The sequence below is a fragment of the Mus pahari genome, chromosome 9, assembly GCF_900095145.1.
Source record: "Mus pahari chromosome 9, PAHARI_EIJ_v1.1, whole genome shotgun sequence".
In the NCBI taxonomy this organism is placed as follows: domain Eukaryota; kingdom Metazoa; phylum Chordata; class Mammalia; order Rodentia; family Muridae; genus Mus; species Mus pahari.
In genome coordinates, this window is record NC_034598.1 from 59,502,426 (window position 1) to 59,521,385 (window position 18,960).

Sequence of the window (18,960 nt, forward strand, 5' to 3'; positions counted from 1 at the left end):
AAAGAAGTACTGTTTGCAGAGGAGTTGGACCCGACCACAGGTGACCATTTGCAAGGCCGTTTCCAAGTATTTGGAAATTTTGTTTCTGAAGTCTCCCTGAAAGTGTTACTGGACGTCATTGTATTTAAGGAAACTGTTGCCTTTTGCCTTCTTTTCTGTCACATACTAACAGTAATGGAGCATCGGGCTTCTGATATTTACAGACTTACATCTGGGGAGGGGCAGAGGTGGCAGTGGTGGTGGGGACAGACACAGTTCCACACCCATGACTGAACAAGCTTCTCTCACTGCTCTGACACTCTTTTAGATTTTAGGCAAAAGGAAATGTCACCGTTAATCCTGAGGTTTCTGCTCTTAATCCAGATGAGCTTTTTTGAAAATGGAATGCGTTTCATGGATGTGACAGCTAGTGGAACTCAGGGGGCTGCAAATGATGATGTACACAGCGGAGCAGAACCCCAGCATCTGTCACAGCCTTAAAGCTCAGGTTTGCTGTCAAAGGCATGGTGCTCTCATTTTCTCTGCCCAGTTGCGCTGAGAGACCAACACAGGTACAGCTATGGCTTTAATTACATCACGGCGATCCTATTGGAGAAAATTCCATAGCGGTAAGAGGTCTTCTCTTTGCATAATGAACCGCCTCGGACCACTACCGGTCCGGCCACTGTGCTTGCCATTTTAATCCTGATGGAAAAGCACTCACGTCTGTGAGCTAGTATACATTAAGTCTACCCTTGAGTTATTCACTATTTGCCAAAGACTCGGTAGTGGATCCGTGTGGAGAGCCTGGAACCGGGAATGGGTGGCTGGGGGTCGGGGGTTGGCATGGGTGGGCATGGGGGGACGGGGTTGCAGTGTCTGGGACACGGAGATTGTCGCCTACCTTGAGCCATCCTGCGTAGAAGAAGAACTGGAGGAGGGTGAAGATGGGAACGTACAGATCCAAGTCATGTCCCACGTAGCCTTTGGTGGGATCCAGGAACTGCCTTCCGATCAGACACGCAAAGAAGAACGTGTAGACGGCGAGGGTGACGACCTGGGACAGAGAGAAGGTGGGGTGAAGCACAGTGCTGGTGTCCATGCAAAGTGTGCAGGTGGGAGAAGGAAAAACAAATATACCGCACCCCAAAACCCAAAAAAACCCAAAAAGTGCATGCGTGGGGCTGGGGCTAGAAAGCGCATGCGTGGGGCTGGGGCTACAGCTAAGTCAATAAAGTGCTTGCAGCACAAGCGTGAGGGCCTGAGTTCGAGTTCATGTACCCTTGTAAAACGTCAGGAACAGCAGCTCCAATGCTGGGCAAGGAGTGGCCATTGGTAGATCCCAGTCCTCACTGGCCAGCAAGTTTAAATGAAAGCTGGCAAATTCTAGGTTTCAGAGATCTTATCTCAAAACATGCCGTGGATGGCTCCTGAGGAGTGACACCCAAGATTCACCTTGGGTTCCTAGTCTCCTGCCCCGCCCCCACTGCACTCGCATGCACAGTGTTCGATACCTGTGTGTAAACCAGCGGAATGCCAACCCAGTCATAACCAAATAAGAGGCTGCACCAAGAGCGGTACCGATTCATTTCCTAAGCCCAAAACAGATTAAAACAAAACAAAACAAAACAAAACCACGATTTACTAAAATGACAACCACAGTAATAAACATTAGCTGGGATTCAGAATGACCCCCCCCCACCATTGGTGAGTGTGAGGCTAGTTTTGTGAGGCTGGTAAGCCGGCCCCCAAGGTTGCTGGGGATGGAATGGTCTGAGAAAGAGAACCTGAAGGGTACCATGGAATATATATATATATATATATATATATATATATATATTCAGAATGTTATAGGGTAAGTTCATTTTCCTAACCTGGAATCTTCAACTGGCCCTGGGTGCTTATGAGAAGCTAAGAACCTTAATATTTTAAATAAGTGATTACCAGTTATTTTGGTAAAAAAGGATTGGCAAACCTTTTTTTTTTTCTCTCCTTAAACACATTCTTGCTATAGCTATTGGAAAAGACATGGAAATGCCCATAATTGATAGGAAATCTATCTGTAACAGGAAGGCTGGAGGGTCATTGAGTCCTTTCTTTATCCATATGAGACTGAAATCTAATATTAACCTCGGCATGAAAACCATATAGTCACTTTAGCCTCATCCACACCCGGGACCATTGGAGCTGTCACGGTAGATTATCCAGCCCCTGTGTAGACCTCTCTGATGAATCCTGAGCTCCCTTATTTAGCAAGACACGGTTCCCTGGAGCAACTAAAAGGCTGACATACGTTTAGACTATTCAGATCTGGGCAGGTGGTGGGGGTTCAACTCAGAAGAAGGCTGCTTGCCTAGGATGCAAAAGGCCCTTTGGGTTTTTCCCCATCATTGAAAAGAAAAAAAAAAAAAAAGAAAGAAAGAAAGGATTTATTCTAGAATTCATAAGCAAGGGCAAGCAAATGCCCGTGGGCAACGCGTCTCTTCGGAGTCTTTGGCAACGCTGACTTAACACTTTCCCATAAGCCTCTCGAAGAGCGTGCTGTGCAGACAGCAAGTACTTCCAAGGAGCCTGAGGGAGTCCTGACCTTCATGCCCTGCACACTCTGGGGTTTCATGATGGCTTCCTGGCTCCTTGGAATCAGAGGAGAACAGAGCAGACTCTTTGGTCTGACCTGTTACATCCAGGGCCCTCTTGAGCTCTGACTAGCAACCTTTTCTCGTGCTTGTGGACACTTACGGTCATCAGTGATTGTAGATCGACGCTGTCCCTGATTCTGCCTTCATTCCGGGCTTTGGTTGCAAGATTTCCAAACCAAATGAACGGAACCCAGTACTTCAGATGAGGCGATTTGAGGTGGTCGAATAATTTCCTCTCATCTGCTGTCATAAAACCTTCATACAAAATAACAATAAGGATATTATACACATGTAGTTAAGCACTGGTGCATTGCCATATTTTCACATATTCTGTGTAAGCATACTCGAGTAGGGGAGGGTGCTAAAGAAGTAAAGATTCTTGTCTCCGGTGGTTTATATTTGTGTTAGAGAGGAGGAATTTTGCACCCAAGTGTATGTGTGTGCATGTGCACATACAAGGTGCACACCCATACACTGATATGTGAAAAAAAAAAAGACCCCATTTATATACAGGCTGCAATTTCTGTAATTTGGCCAAAGAACAACCCTGTGTCTGGTTACTATTGTTGTTATTGTTGTTGTTGCTATTATTATTATTATTTTATTTATGAGTGTAGATCAAGTTGTGTTAGCAAGTTTTTTCTTGGCATCTAAGGAGAGAGCAGGTACACAGTGCAAGGGTTTGTTTAGTGCCATTGCTGAAGCCAGAGCTGGGTCCTACACTCTGGGAAGGATATTTATTGATTAGATGGGTCACACGGAGGGAAGAAAGCTGGTGATTTTCAAGTTTTCAGCCCAAAGTTATCAATAATTTACTAGGTGCTGAGAGAGGAGAAGCAGCAGAACTGAATGCATTGTCTAGGAGTGTACAGTCAGAAGGAGGACACCAGTGTTCTTGCTGGTTTAAACATCTAAAGCAACCCTACTTTGGAAATCAAGTCCATGGTCAATTGAAAGAAAATCTGTAGAGTGGGGGTCAAACCCATTGAGAGGGCATTGGTTATAGAGAAATTATCTTCATCAGCATCTCATGTCACGATGCCCAGACACCAATGCTTTAAAATTGAAAAATGTATCCTTATCCTCATCTCTAAGGCAAATGAATTCCAGTTATTTATGATCTGCAGGTGGGCTGGTCTGCCACCTGCAGCTGCACACCTCTCTGTCAGGCCATACCTGGGGTTTGGCACATGCCTAGAATGTCTCTCAATGTCTCTTTTCCTTCAGGTGGGCTCAGCTCTGCCCAGTGATTTTTTTTTTTTCTATGTCAGTTGTTGGGAAAACAGCTTTGTTTGGAATATCTGATCAGGGTCAGATATCCGCATACCTGTCCTTAGAGATGGTTGCCAGTACTGATTTACAACTTGAGTTGTAGATCTATGAAGGCAAGTTTGTCATGCTCCTCAGCCAAAGGACTAATGACATCGATTGCCAGGCACGATCTCTGCCATCACAGATCTGTCTGCTGTATAGTTGGCCTGGATTCCCTCAGCCTGAAGCAGAGGCAGGTGTCTTTGGCCTTCTAGAGAGACTGTTAGCAGAATCACCACTGTCCTGCAGCTCCAAGCTCAAAGGCAGAGTGGGTGTGATGCCATTTCTTCCTCTAAGAGACAGCTGTGCTGTCAGTGTTGAGCCTTCTCGGAGACAGTGGTTTTCAAGGAGAGCTTGATGTCCCTAGCTCATTTCCAAATGCGTGCAAACAACAGAGCTACCACTTCAACAGGGGGTGCTCTTTAAATATACTAGGAAAGGCTTAGGACCCCTGTCAACAGAGGGGACTCAGAAACCCTAAGTGAGACTGAGAGTGGACAGAGGCATATCCTGATGCTGTCACAGGGCCAGCACAGCAAGTCTCCAGCCACAGGGACACTTACTTGCTTCAAAAAGTAGATGGCATTTCTTCTACATTATGTGTTCCCTGACTGCCATGCAGGATAACATTGTTTCTAGTTTATATCCTGTGTTTCCACTTAATCCCACTAAAAATGATTTTAAAATGTCACTTTTAAAATGATTTAAGAACCCAACAATGAGTTACAGTACTGAACTGGCCAGTTGTGTGTGTCAACTTGACACAAGCTGGAGGTATCACAGAGAAAGGAGCCTCCCTTGAGGAAATGCCTCCATGAGATCCAGCTGTAAGGCATTTTCTCAATTAGTGATCAAGGGTGGGAGGGCCCATTGTGGGTGGTGCCATCCCTGGGCTGGTAGTCTTGGGTTCTATAAGCAAGCCAGGGGAAGCAAGCCAGTAAGTAACATCCCTCCATGGCCTCTGGACCAGCTCCTGCTTCCTGACCTGGAGGTGGTGATACAGGCTGAAGAGAGTTATCCCTTTATATCCTTACATAACCAAAAGTATCTGTAGCCATTCATCTCTCCATCCCAAAGGAAGCACTCCATTTGGCAGGTCACTGCACTCCATGCAATGACACACATGCAAGAAATGACATAACACACCTAGTGCTTCCAGCTCCTTGTCTAAGTGGATGCCCCTGAATTTCATTTGCCTTCACCGAACAGATCTGAGCCAGTTTGCGATGGGAAGAATTAATGTGCAGCATTTCCTAAGGTTTGCTGCATGTGAAACTGGCACTGAATCATGTCTGAGAGTGGAAGCTGGGTGCCAGTAATGTTTTTAATTTTTAAAATGTTATTTATTGTATGTATGCCTGCAAGCTTGCACAGGCCACGTCGTATATGTGGGAGACTTGTGAGAATGATTTCTTCCGACCGTGCGAGTCCAAGGGATCAAACCCCGGCCAGCACCTTTGGCAGCGAGCATCTTTACCTGCGGTGCCATCCATCTCTCTGGCCTCAGTAGATCTTCAGTGAGGGGAAATGGTCTGAAAGCTGGATGTTTCAGTGTCCTGGAAGCCAGACATCCTTCAGTGTCTCTTTCTTGAATAGGATCTCTGGAATACTGTGCCTAAGCCCCAGAGAGTCACATTCCTAGGCTGCCCATGAGCCTGCAATGTATAGGAGTTCTCTTGCTAGACACGGTGGCACATGACTGTAATCCTGGTCCCTGGGAGGCTGAAGCAGGAGGATTGCCTTGAGTTTCAGGTCAGCCTAGGTTACATAGTGAGTTCCAGGCTAGCCCTGACTATACTGTAGGATTCTGTTTCCAAACAAACAAAGCAAGCAAACCAATAGACAACAAATAATACACAAAGAGCCTGGCTTGGCATGGTGACACACAGCTGGGACACACAGCAAAAACCTGTCTTAAAAAAACAGAAAAAGGAAAAAAAAAATCCCTCAACAATTCAATGACTGTGATCATACTTTCAGAACTACTGGGTGGACAAACGTCCACTCTAGTCACTGGCCAGGGAGGCTGTCTACTGACACATGGTGGCCTGAGTTTAAGGAGGGCCACTTCTGCCTTGTGCTTTGTCTCCTGTGTGACGCAAGGAATGCGCACGGTGAGCCAGGTTTCCCTCACAGGATGACATTCTGTCTGTCTGGGCTCGTCATGTGAGAATATAGGAATAACTGACTCAGCCTCTAAAAGTTCAGCCAGCGGAGGAAGCTGGCGAGGTGTGAATACCACGGTCCCTTTGGCCATCTCTTCTCTAAGGGCACTTAGGCACTTAAAGAAGCCCTAGGAGCCTGAGAACCAGGAACACACCCAAGAAAACGACAGCCGGCTGAAGGGCAGGAATAAATATACAAAATCCAAGTGCTTTTCTCAGGGAGCGGTCCCAGATTACAAGATCTGGCTGGGCCAGAAACACAAACAGGGCCGGTCTTGCAGCAGGTGCATCTTAAGTCGGGGCTTCTACTCCTCAGCCACCCGGAGGCCCAGCGCTCGCTGGCATTTTATATCATGTGAGTCAGACGCTGAAAACTGTGGAGGAGTCTGCGCTCCACTGGTCCCGGGAGAAGCTCTGAGAACTTTAAAGTCCCAGGGTTTTTAGAAAAGAAAGGGGCACTTTCCTTGGAAGGTTATCATGTTTAAATGTTCTTATTAGCGGAGCACAAGAGGAAACCACTCGCTTTAGGGGAAGAGAGAGAGACACACAGGTAGAAACACCAAGTCCAGCTGTAAATGTGTCCGTGCTCGCTTCAGATAATGATTAGTGCGGGACAAAAGTTGCGGTAATTGTTACTGGTCCACAGCGACCTTGACGCTCTTGCTTAAGTTGTGTTCCCATTGCCTGGCATTCAGTGTGCACTAAATGTGCTTTTCTTATTTTTTTTTTTTAAAAGAGATTTACTAATGTATTTGTTTATCTATTTGTTTTTCTGCGTATAAGTTCTTGTCTGCATGAATGTACAGGTAGTGCAGGCATGTTTGGCACTCAGGGAAACCAGAAATTGGATCCCCTAGAACTGGAGTTCTGGCAGTTCTAGAGCTGCCACTTGGTGCGGAGAATCAAACCCAGGCCAAACCAAATTCAAAAGGTTAGCAAGCGCTTTGAATCGCTGAGCCATCTTTCCACTCTCTTATTTGTAAATTGGTTAACGACCAAAGTGGGCCTCAAACTCACTGTGTAGTTGAAGACAGCCTCGAACTCCTGTTTCAGTGGTCTCTACTGGCCCAGTGTTGCCATTAGAGGCACAAGCCTCCATGTCTGGCTCTCCTCAGTGCAAAGGGGAAGGGTGTGTGGGTGTGTGTGTGTGTGTGTGTGTGCTAGATCCAGAGTTTTGTGCATGCTGGCCAGGCTTTCAACCAACCACCTACGTTCCCTCCCCAGAAGTTCTGTCGAATGAGCAAGTGCCTGGCAGCTTTTGCCAGCTTCATTGTTTACTCTCTCAAGAGTATGTTGGGAATTTTGTTTTCATCTTTCTGATTCTGGTGGGTTTCTTTCTTTTTTTTTTTTTTGGCTTTTTCGAGACAGGGTTTCTCTGTGTAGCCCTGGCTGTCCTGGAACTCACTCTGTAGACCAGGCTGGCCTCGAACTCAGAAATTTATCTGCCTCTGCCTCCTGAGTACTGGGATTAAAGGCGTGCGCCACCATGCCCGGCTTCTGGTGAGTTTCTTTGCAGAGACCTATTTTGTTCCCTGAGACGCGTGAAGTCTTAGGTGAAGATTCGGATTCAGCTTGCTTCTAAAATATGCACACTTGATGAAGGTCATGACTGGAGTTAGCAAAGATCCAGGATTATGTACTTGGCTTAGGACGAGTGTCATTTTCCAGGGCAGGTGATTGGAATGACTAGAACTTTCCAGAACAAGTTCAGTGTCAACAGGCAAAGTAGCAGAGCCTCTGTTGCAGTCCTCCTGATGAATGACCGCCCCCCACCCACACTTCGGGGGCTTCAGGAACACAACTGGGTTTTCATTCAATTTTAGCAGAAGCAGAAATACAAGCTTTTTATTATTAATTTGAGAAATTTAACCTGCGATAACAAATCAGATGCATCTCCCTGGTACCATGTGGTATGGTCTTCCCAATCCTCAGAATAATAAAAACTTGACTGTTTCATGTAAAAACGAAGAAGTTCAGAGAGTGGTAGGGAAGGGCCTGGCTTGTCTGGCTCAGCTTTCATTCAGAGGAGGTATCTGGTCGACATTCTCCCATCCTCCCCTGTCTCCTCCCTGCCCCCTGCCCCCTGCCCCCTGCCCCCTTCCCCCTGCCCCCGTGCCCCTGAGGGAGGCCATGCAAGCCAGAGCCCTCAAGGAAGCAGTGGGAAGCCGAGCTTTTGAGGAAGCCATCTTAACTCTCAGTATCTCTCGGCCTGTGATTCAGGGACCACTGCCCTAGGATCCTGTGAGATACAGACATCTGTCATCACTGGATTTAACATTGGCTGAGGTGCGCTCTAGTTTGAAATACATACTTTTTTCTTACAGGTGATTTTAAGTAGGGTCGTCGGTAGAGAAGGTGTGTGTGTATGCGTGTGTATGTGTGTCTATGTGTGTATGTGTGTTTACACATATGTGTGTATACATGTGTGTGTTTAGCTGTATATGTGTGTATATATGTGTATTTATATGTGTTTGTATTTGTGTATATAGGTATGCATGTTTGTGTGTGTATGTGTGTGTGTATATGTATGTGTGTATGTATGTATGTGTGTGTGTGGGGTGGGGTGTATGTGCTTATGTGTGTGTGATTGTGGTTCTGTCATCAGCATTACCCACTTATTTTGCCCCCAGAGTGCAGTGTAGTGACATAGTTACCACTGCTCTGTCCCCTTAGGCAGGAGTAGGTGCCCTGACTGGACTCAGGACATCTGCCAAATATTTTCCACTATCTCCAACTTCCTATTCTTCCCAGAATCCTTGGCGCAGGCAGGCAAAGGACAGTCAGGGAGTGGCAGAGGCATGTGTCCAGTTGGGACACCTTGGGGACAGAGCCTGATGAGACTCTGAATCAGCTCTCTCCGTGGGGGAAGGAGCCAGGCGCTGCTGCATGAGTCAGCGCTGCTGCGGATGGAGGGTGCTGGCTGAGACAGCAGGGAGTCCTGGCCTCTGGGGCTGTTCCTGCAGCTCAGGAGCTCTGAACCTTTGCTCTCCCAACCAGCACAGGGGCTCCACGGCTGTCCATAAGCTGCACTCACGCTTTACACTCCTGAGGCGAGCTGCGTCCTCTGCCCCTTTTATAAAGGCACCCCCGCCCCCTTCATTTCTGTGTTGCCCTTTGAGGCAGGATCTTGCTATGTACTCCTTTCTGGCCAGGTACTCACTCTGTAGCTCAGGCTGGCCTTGAACTTGGGACAACCCTTTTGCTGCTGCCCCCCACTATCTGGCTCTGTCCCAGGGTCAACAGGGCCTTTTTATGGCTGGTATGAGTCACGGGTTCATGAGCTCTAAGAAAGATTTGGCTCCATCTAATCTCTTGGTTTTTTTTTTTTTTTTTTTTTTTTTTGTCTCCTTCATCCAGTCCTAAGAAATTTAAACCAAGAACTATGCTAGCTATGCACAAACAAGTGACTCAGACCCACTGCCCGAGGGCACGCCCTAGATCTCCGCAGTCCCCAGGAAGGCTCTGGTCTGAATCTACGTCTTCTTTGTGGGTCCTTTGTTAGTGGTGATGACTCCTATCCCCTCTGTCTCCCTTCTTTTCAGAAAGACAGTTCTGTTGTTGTTTGCTTTTATAGTGTCCCCTTAAAGACTAACTAATTGTCAACCTCTGTGCCGGAAAAGTAACATGGAGCCAGGAATGGGGATGTACACTTTTGATCCCATGAGAGACAAGTCTGGGCTAGGTGACAAGATTGTCTTAAAATACAAAGACAGAGGGAGAAACATGGAGGCATGTCTAACTGAGGGGTCTAAGCATGACATCTAAATAAAGGTTCAGGTTTGTTACGGTCAGTAAGTTCAAAGTGGGGTCCAGGCCAAAGCACTTCCGATGAACAAGAGGTCAGTCAGCAGTAGGGTAAGAAACTGAAGCTGCCCAGAAGCAGTTTGGGCTAGTTATTCTGAAGTTATCCTACGAATACACTGGGGGACAGCAGGCGGTTAATGCGGTTTTGGTTCCTGGCATTTCACACAATACCCCCATGTGTTTGCCAGGCTACTCAACCTTCTGCCTGGATCCCCCACTAATTCCTTGCACCCCACAACTTTCTTACGGTTTGATTTAGGACCCAGGGACAAGGGACTGAGGTGCATATGTTACACATCAAATCAGACCTGGCCTCCAGATTCTCCCAGCACCCCTCAGTCCCTACCTGACAAACCCTGCCCCCAGGTCTGAACTTTCCAGCCTAGGGGCTGGGCTGCCCCTGCTCTAGAGGTTCTTGGCTATATAATCCAGATATTTTTCATACCTCTCCCTCTCTCCCCCTTTCTCTCTCTCTCTCTCTTTCCCAGCCTTCTCTCTCTGTACACACACCCTTTCTCTCTTTCTCTCTCCTACCCCCTCTCCATGGTGACTTCCTTGATCTCAGTCTTGGGGCCCAGTGAACTTGCCCTAGAGCAACTCCCCAACAAACCTGCCTTTATTGTACTCTAATCTGCCCTGAATCGGCTCATCTCACTGGCGGAGTCATGGCCTATTATGTACATACACCCTTGCCTTCTTCCCCCACTCCGACTTTCTCAATCTTGTGGTGAAACTAGATCTGGAAGATCTGGGATGCCGTGGGCACGAAGAGTCTTCAGACGTGACCAAAATCCAGTGCTAGCCGGTCTGGATGGCTCCTTTAATGTAGCAAGAAAGTACACAGTCCTTTCCAGGCGCTAGGAACTGCCCTGAGCGCTTTGTGAATATCAGCTTACTTAGTTCTCATACTGAACCTACAAGATGTACAACTTATACGCGCTAGCTATCATAAGCCCATTTTATAGATGTGGAGATAGAGGCACAGGAAGGCTAAGTACCTAAGTACTGTCATGTGACTAGTGAGCAGTGGAGTCAGAATTCCAATCCTTGTGCTGTGTGCTCTTAGATATTATCTGTGCTACCCATTAAATAAAAAAATTAAATTAAAAAACTCAAAACAAGAAGAAAGACAACAAAGTAAAAACAAAAAATAAAACCAAAACAAACAAAACCCTCTAGTAGTCTTCTTGGAGGACAAAGGACACTGGAGAGTTTACTATAATTTGCTTCCTTTGCAGCCTAAATGAAGGCAGACCTGAGCTCCCGGATCATCACTGTGGGCCAGGAATGACCTCACTCAGCCCTCACTCTTCTGAAGGCTGGTTGAACAGCTTCTTCGCTAAATGTTTCCATCCCAGAGAGCACCATACCTCACACGTGACTCATTTTCAGCATGCTGGACCCAGGAACGACCCAGGAACCTACACAGAATATTTGTCTACCATCTCATGAAGCACAGAAGAGACAACAGGTCCACCCTGAGAGAGTCTTTCACGACCACACAGGGGAAGAGGGTTTCATCCCATTTCCCTGGACGAAAACGGACAGCAAGCGATCTAGAAGCGACTTTGCTTCAAGACACGTTTTATTATAGTGTTTCTGAGCCCGGATTTTAATTCTGTTCCTTCAACTCTGCAGCTACGTGACTCAGGACAGCTTGCAATCTCTAAAATCCACCTTCTACTGTTTTCAGGATGTCCTGAGACCTAACTGAAATAGCTACAAACTGGGCTCGGTGGCTCACATCTGTAATCCCACCACCAGGGAGGCTAAGGCAGGAGGATTGCAGTGAGTTCAAGGCCAGCCTGGGCTACACCATGGTAATCTGTCTCACAAACCAAAACCAAAGCCAAGCCAAGTAAAACAAACAAACAAACAAACAAACGAACACCACCAACAAAGCAAAAAACAAGTGAAAAACAGAAGAAAATAAACAAAATAAATTGTTTTAATGACCGATCACCATCATTGTATTTATCTTAAGGCATCTTGGCTTTCGGCTACTTCTGTCCTCTACCTGCCAAGGAAACTTCTTGACGGCAGGAGTCCTATCTTACCTACTTATCTTTGCCCTTTAAGAATGCTTCTGCCACTTTTCTTGAATAAATACACCTAGGTACTTTCAAAAGCATTTTGGTGGCTCCTACCAAGCGCACACCCATACCTGCTTCGACCACGTGGTCCATGGTGGGAAACCTCTTGTACACTGCCGTGCTCACCGAGCGGAAGATGAGCAGGGACGTGAGGTTGACGTAGCGCATCAGCGTCCTTCGGAGCAGGCGCCCATGCTGGTCGCTCCCGTGGACACTGCTGGAGATGAGGAGCATCAGCCTGTCCGGCCAAGGCAGATTCACAAACTGGTTCCACCATCGGTTCACTACCAGAGTGACGTAAAACCCTGTTGGGATAACCAGACGCCATCATGCAGTTTCTTACAGCAGACATCTCAGCGGACACACGTGTAGCAGAATTTTAGCTTTCTTAGGGACTCGAGCTATGAGAGTATGTTACCCTCCAGATCTTAGGATTTCTGTCCTCCAGGAGGGGAGGAAATGCCATACATGCCTGACAAGGTCAGGGTACCCAGTAGGTGGGTATTAGAACTCAAATACTGACTGCAAAAATGGAGGGTTAGTGAAGAGAAAGCTTAATAATGGTCCAACAGCCGATTAAGACCTCAAACTGTTCCATGCTAACTTAGCGGAAGCAGCCCTGAAGGCGAACTTTAGGGTCGGCTGTGCGTGATTGCAAGCAGCGGCTCTCCCGGCAAGCCTCACAGCCCGGAAGCACTCTCATGCGGTCATCTGTGTCATCTAACGGAGACAGCTGTGTGGCTGCATTCTGCGTGTGACCTATACTTACCAAGCACAAAGGTTACTGGAATTTGTTCAGCATATCTGTCACAGTAAATTGATAATTTTTCAAAGTAACGTTTTTGGGCTCCTGTAAGTAACAATCTGAAGCAAAAAATAAAACGCACAGCCCTTTATGATACGGAACTCCTGCGCCTGCTCTGCAGGCGACATCAAGTGCAAACAATTAAGCACAGATCTTAATCTCAGTTGGGTTTTTTTTTTTTTTTTTTTTTTTTTTTTTTTTTTTTTTTTGGAACACTAAATTTTTGTTTTGTTTTGTTTTCCTTGAACTGATGTGTCTCTAAAGTTTTTTTTAAAAAAATTGCTTTGTACTTCCGGTATTAAAGGTTTTTAGCACATAAATATGATGGCTGTTAAATAATGGAATTGGTAACCACTTCGTTTCTTAAAGCTTTGTAGTTTTAAAGTTTTATATAACTGGTTCATTGGATTCTGGAGAAAGATAAGTTACAAACGAGTCTTTTGTTTTTCTTTCTGAGAATTAAAGCCAGGGTGGCTGCGTGCCAGACAGACAATCACTGAATCCCACCGGCAGTTCACTCTTTCCTGTTTTGAGACAGGGTCTCACTCACTTAAGTTGTCCCCGTTGGCCTGAGCTTACGTTATAGACCAGTGGTTCTCAACCTGTGGGCTGTGACTCCTTTGGGAAACCTCTATCTCCAAAAATATTTACATTACGATTCATAACAGTAACAAGATTACAGTTATAAAGTAGCAACCAGAATAATGTTATGGGCAACCAGAATAATGTTATGGTGGGGGGGGGAGGTCACCAAAACATGAGGGACTGTATTAAAGGGTCACAGCATTAGGAAGGTTGGGAACCACTGCTGTTGACCAAGCAAACCCTGAACTTGTAATTCTACTGCCTCAACCACTCAATTAGCTGAGGTTATAGGCCTTCACCACCAGGCTTGGTTTCCATTTTTCAATTATTCATTAGGAATACTTGAAAGAAAGAGAGTATTGATTTGGTGGGTTAAGAGTTATTAAGTCATTATTGAGTAACATTCAACATCTTGACCTTTAATCCAGAACGTACTAATTTAACCAAGCCAATTAATGCATTCTAGATTGTGCATATATTATCTGCCGGGTAATATTGCGATTGTTTACTTTAATATTCACAATACTTGGGATATAAATAAAGCTGATTTAATCTGAAAGGCAGAAACTTTCACTGTTACATTCGTCCATGTGCTCAAAACTTCTCCTGTAGATCTGACTTTACCTCCCCAAACTTATTTTCTGAGATTGCTAAACATGCCTGCCCATAATGAGACCATTATTATGTTTCGGGGAGGGGATTCAGGGCCAGAAGGAATCTAAAGACACATTAATAATAGTTACCAGAATGTGGAAAGAGAGACCACATGTGAATGTGCATAGATCAATAGTGCAGTTCATCTAAGGAACAAGAAACCTAAGGAAAGATCTATCAGAACAAGTATCAAAAGTTCCCTTGGGTGAGTGCAATGTTGACAGAGAAGCAGAGGAGCAGTGTCCAGTCTCAGAGGCTGAAGGCAGAGTACTGTCAGGGGCTGGTCTTGGTGAATAAAGAATTTGGGGTACAGGGGTTATGGGGAGCTCTTGTGTCAGCTTTGGGTGAGGCGACCAAGTTCATGGAATCGGGGAGGGTCCTGTTGATAACAAGTCACAGAGCGGCTTTCTGATACGTAAAGTATTTAATTACACACATTAAAGTATTCAATGTAGACAGCACAGCTCCTGGGATCAGCAGGGCCAGGCCAAGGTATAGAACAGGTCTGCCATAGATTTAGACTTGGGGATATTGTCAAAGCTCTAGGAGTCTCAGGGTTCTTTTTAGTTTATGGTGTTGTAAAGACCAAAAATATCAATTATATAAGTAACTGTAAAGCAATTGTATATCTTCAAATGTAGCACCCAAACGGGTGGTATTGATGCTAATTAGACAAATGAATCTTCTTATCCAGAAAATACCACAGAGAGTATTATGTCAAATTCCTCCAAATTGGAAGAAATAAACTCGAAGTCAATAGCAGGCAAAGCACGAACTATAGTTATATTTTTGGGTCTGCTTGATTTTGGTGACCTATGAATCCAACAGTTCTTGGTAAATATATAAGATAAAAAGGATCTGCTTTTATAAGAATTTACAATGAGACTTTAAAAAGAAAAAAGGAAGGAAAAAGCAAGCTAAAGTAATTGCTGTGAATGTATGTACTCTTTGATCTTTGGAAAGACAAAAATCTGTGTAGAGTTTTGGGCTGTGAGTTTGGCATTAGAGCATTTCCGGGGATACAGCATCTGCTCTCAGGGCTTTTCTCTTCTAGATAGCAGTAGCAGCAGTAAACTCTCATAGAGAATGAACTAATGAGATAGCGGTCCTAGAACAGCACTAATCTGCCACCATTTCATACTCTGAAGGTCCAAGGAACCTGTAAGTGAGCTGCTAAGGGAATATAGGAGCTATCTGAAAGATACTAGACATCTCTAAGGATATTTGACAAAATCTATTCTTGTGATTTTTGCCTCGCTGTTTTTTTTTTGTTCTGATTATTTTTTAACTGGGGACTGAACCCAGGGCCACCCACTTGCTAGGCAAAGCATGCTACCGCTGAGCTAACTCCTCGGTCCCACAAAATCTATTCAATGTGTACACTGGTATGGAACGGTAGTGCTTTGTCTTGTTGTTTGTTTGTTTGTTTGTTTGTTTGTTTGAGACAGAGTTTCTTGTTACTCAAGCAGCAAGTTATCTTGAACAGGATCCTCCTGTCTCCATTGCTTCAATACTGGGACTACAGGTGAGTGCCATCAGTGCCTGGGGATTGAGTTCAGGGTGTTTTGCATGCTAGGCAGGCACTGTGCCAACTGAGCTACATCCTCAGCTTTGGGCTGGAAGTTCTGATGGGTAACAGTTCACAGTTTGCTTTTGGTAATGATCAGCTAACTAAATGAATACCCCTCCTCTCCAAGTGGAGTCTCGTAGTTTCAAGGAAGGCTGTAGGTGAACTAACTCACAGTAAGTTCATCTTCAGTGGGAGAAACAATTTTATACCTATCTAAGATGGAAATACAGCCTCAAAAATCTTAGGCTTTCCTTTTAGCTTCCTTCAGTGTAATTCAGTTTTAGTTTATTGACTTATTAAAGCTTCCTTTTTTTTAATCACACTGATGAATTGTTACTAAGACTATACTTTTCAGTTGGGAGAGGTGGATATGCTCGCTCTCAAAGTATGAACCTGATGGGTCCCCGAGTTATAAAGAATAGATAACTCCTTTTGCAAACGTGACATCCTGAAATCAGAAGACACAAAGAGAGCAAATTATTCCTGAGGCCTTAGTTCTCTGGTGAGGGTGGAGGACCTCATCCCAGGTCAGAGCCTCCCATCCAGATTAGGGGAAGGAAAGCTTTCTGGTAAATTCTATTCACCCATATGTTAACTCCACGTAGAGTCGCAGTAAGCGGTCAGATCACATGTTCAAACTCCACATGACATCACTGAGAGAAGCACAAAAGCATTTGTCTGTGGGCTCTGCCGTTAATCGGCACACCGATGAGGATGTCAGTATAAATCTTTCAGTTGACATTAAAGCAGCTAGGCTCATCGGATCAATCTCTGTGGGGCTGGAATTAGGGCCCATTGTCTGAATGGTGGCTGTCGATTGCTCCAAATATGTGGTTAGGTGCAGATTAAAATACCCTATCCTGAAGAGAGGACGCCAGAGAGGTTCATGCAGAGAGAGGGGGGGTTACGTAATGCAGAGGCTAGCAGCAACCAAGGGGATCCAGTTTTGGAGACTGTATTCTTACATAACGCCTGAGGGCCATTTAAGGAGACATGCAAAACAAAGGTACCTGTACACCAGACTGATTGCTGTGTAAAGAACAGCAAAAACAATAAATTCCCTGTACAGCAGCTTGTAGATACTACCTCTCCACTTGAGGAGCAACCTATGAAATCCAAAAAATGTTGCATTTGCTACTTTACTGGAGTAAGTGACAGTCATCCTGGATAGTTTTGTTCTAGAAGAGCAAGAAGACAAAACACGGGTGAAAAATAAAGTTGGATGTCAACAGAGGCATACACTTTTCTTTTTTTCTTAACCAAAGGAAACTAAAGCCAAAACTAATCAGCTGATTCCCCCCTCCCTACATTACCCACTCCTCTTACAGTTTAGAACTTGTAGATAATACCGTATCATCATTTAACATCTCGGCACTAACCCTAACACAGAGGGGAAGAAGATGGTCTCTGGAAGGACCGTTTGTAGAAGCCCTGACATTTCTGCACTTGATAAGCATTATTTTAGAGTCTGTAGCTCTTGCTCCACGAGACACACTAGCCACTCTGCAATGCTACTTCTTAATCACAGGAGGATTTAGGAAGTTGGTTTGCTAAACTGATGATGTTCTTTAAAAGCAGTGGCCATACTCGTTGTTTGGGCCAGTGTCTGCTAAAAATCCTTAAAGAAATATTGATTTCACCTTTAAACTTCCTAAGAGGAAAAAGTTATTGATCCCTTCTTAGGAACCAGGAGCTTTGTCATGAGGAAGCCAGACCCCCAGAGCAGTTTGACGGATGGGCTACTTGGGTGGTGGTGGGGGTATCTTACTGGGATGTGAGTCTCTCAGCGGCTCTCAGGGTGTACATCTGAAATTCTGTACCTTTCAAAGGGCGCCATAAACTTGATATTATAAAGGCTACATTTTCCCCTTGGAAAGTCTCAACGAATCAGAGACGAGCTAGCTTGAGTCTTTTCTTTCTTATTTTGGAAGACAGGGTCATCCCACATTGACCTTGAACCTGGCCTTGAACTTTTGCTCCGTCTCCAGTGAGTGCTGGAACTGTGGGACTGTGCCACCCGCCACTGTATGTAGTATTTACTTAGCGTTTTGCTTGGCACCGAGTCTTATGTGTGCTGGGCAGGCACTGTCTCACGTGAGCTACATCCCTAGTGTGTCCGTAATTTAGAACTCCTTGTTCTGGGTTTGGGCATAGTGGGCATCCATGGACGTGGGCAGGATGAGAATGGGGCCTAATCCGAGTTTTCTTTGAGCTCTCTGGCATGTCTCTGCTTCTCGCCGAGAGATGTGTCATCGGACTTCGGAGATATGGCTCAAAGCCGACCTTTGTTTGGAAACCTCACTCAGCTAAGAGGGTAGTATAGGTCACATGCAAACAAAAGGAGCTCTCTTTAAAACGTTAACCTTTCTCCAAAGTAACTACAAATAGCTTCTCACGGAGTGACACAGGCTGGAAACATGTAGTTTTTAGGTCAAAATTATTATACACACACCCACAAAAAAAAAAAAAAAAAAACAACAACAACAAAACAACCAAACAAACCCCAGAGCATATTTTTTTCCCTGTAGAGCAATCTATATCACACATTCTATCACAAGTAAGAGAATGTTTCATGGGCAAATATCCAACTGTGATTTATCCGGTTTCTCTAAGTACGAGCTGGCAGCTATATCCACAGCAGCAACAACAAGGTGCTGATTTGTCCTCCACGGTTGTTGATTTTAATTAAACAAACCAGGGCCTTTTGCCTAAGTCAGTAGGTGACACTACAGAAGGGTGGGGTGCCTGCCCTAAAACAGGCTTCGCTTTGACATCGCCGCCACCTTGCCTCTCTGCCTCGGGAGAACTCAGGGGACAGGGGAGAGCGGCACAGCAGTGTCATAAGCTGTTCTCCAGGCAGTGAGTCTCTAACCAACCCCCCTGTCTCCCACGTGCTCCTTCACCCTCAGTTTAGGCTCTGTCAGAAGCCCTATACCCACCAAGCACCAAGATCACGGTCAAAGTGCAGCAGCCGGCTTCAGCACTAACCTATTTCTTTGGAGTCTCTCAAGGGAAGGGAAATCTTCAAACGATCGGCCGTCCCCGAAGAAGTGCCGGCTTCCACCCTCACTGGTGTCCAGCCGGGTTTCCTCCTGTTCTCCGGCTGCTGTGGCGATCCAGCGTGTAGCGAGTCCAGGGTTAAATGTTTTTCCACTTGCAGAGGCCTGTCTGTGCCAGTTTGCCCACTGATGACAGTTATAGCTGGGGACAAACAGAAGTGACAGCTGCTGATGGTGCTTTTTTCTAATCTATAATTATAACTCCACCTGCCGCCCGAAGTACCCCTTTGAACAAGAAGTCAGCGGTGTGGCGAGGATGCTGGGCCATTTAAGTCCAGTTAAGATTCATTTCAACT

The 18,960-nt window shown here is 45.5% G+C and overlaps 1 protein-coding gene across 1 annotated transcript in view; it reads right to left on the reverse strand.

Annotated features, from left to right (window-relative positions):
• The window catches only part of Best3 (bestrophin 3), a 37,630-nt gene extending 18,959 nt beyond the window's left edge, over nucleotides 1-18,671 (reverse strand). Inside the window, exons 1-7 of the mRNA XM_021205418.2 lie at nucleotides 18,594-18,671; nucleotides 16,616-16,783; nucleotides 12,761-12,855; nucleotides 12,063-12,296; nucleotides 2,719-2,873; nucleotides 1,494-1,571; nucleotides 884-1,036 (exon numbers count right to left, since the gene is read on the reverse strand). Coding sequence (XP_021061077.1) covers nucleotides 884-1,036; nucleotides 1,494-1,571; nucleotides 2,719-2,873; nucleotides 12,063-12,296; nucleotides 12,761-12,855; nucleotides 16,616-16,767 — 867 coding nt within the window. The 5' untranslated portion in view covers nucleotides 16,768-16,783; nucleotides 18,594-18,671. The remainder of the gene's footprint in view (nucleotides 1-883; nucleotides 1,037-1,493; nucleotides 1,572-2,718; nucleotides 2,874-12,062; nucleotides 12,297-12,760; nucleotides 12,856-16,615; nucleotides 16,784-18,593) is intronic.
• Between the last annotated feature and the right edge of the window lie 289 nt (nucleotides 18,672-18,960).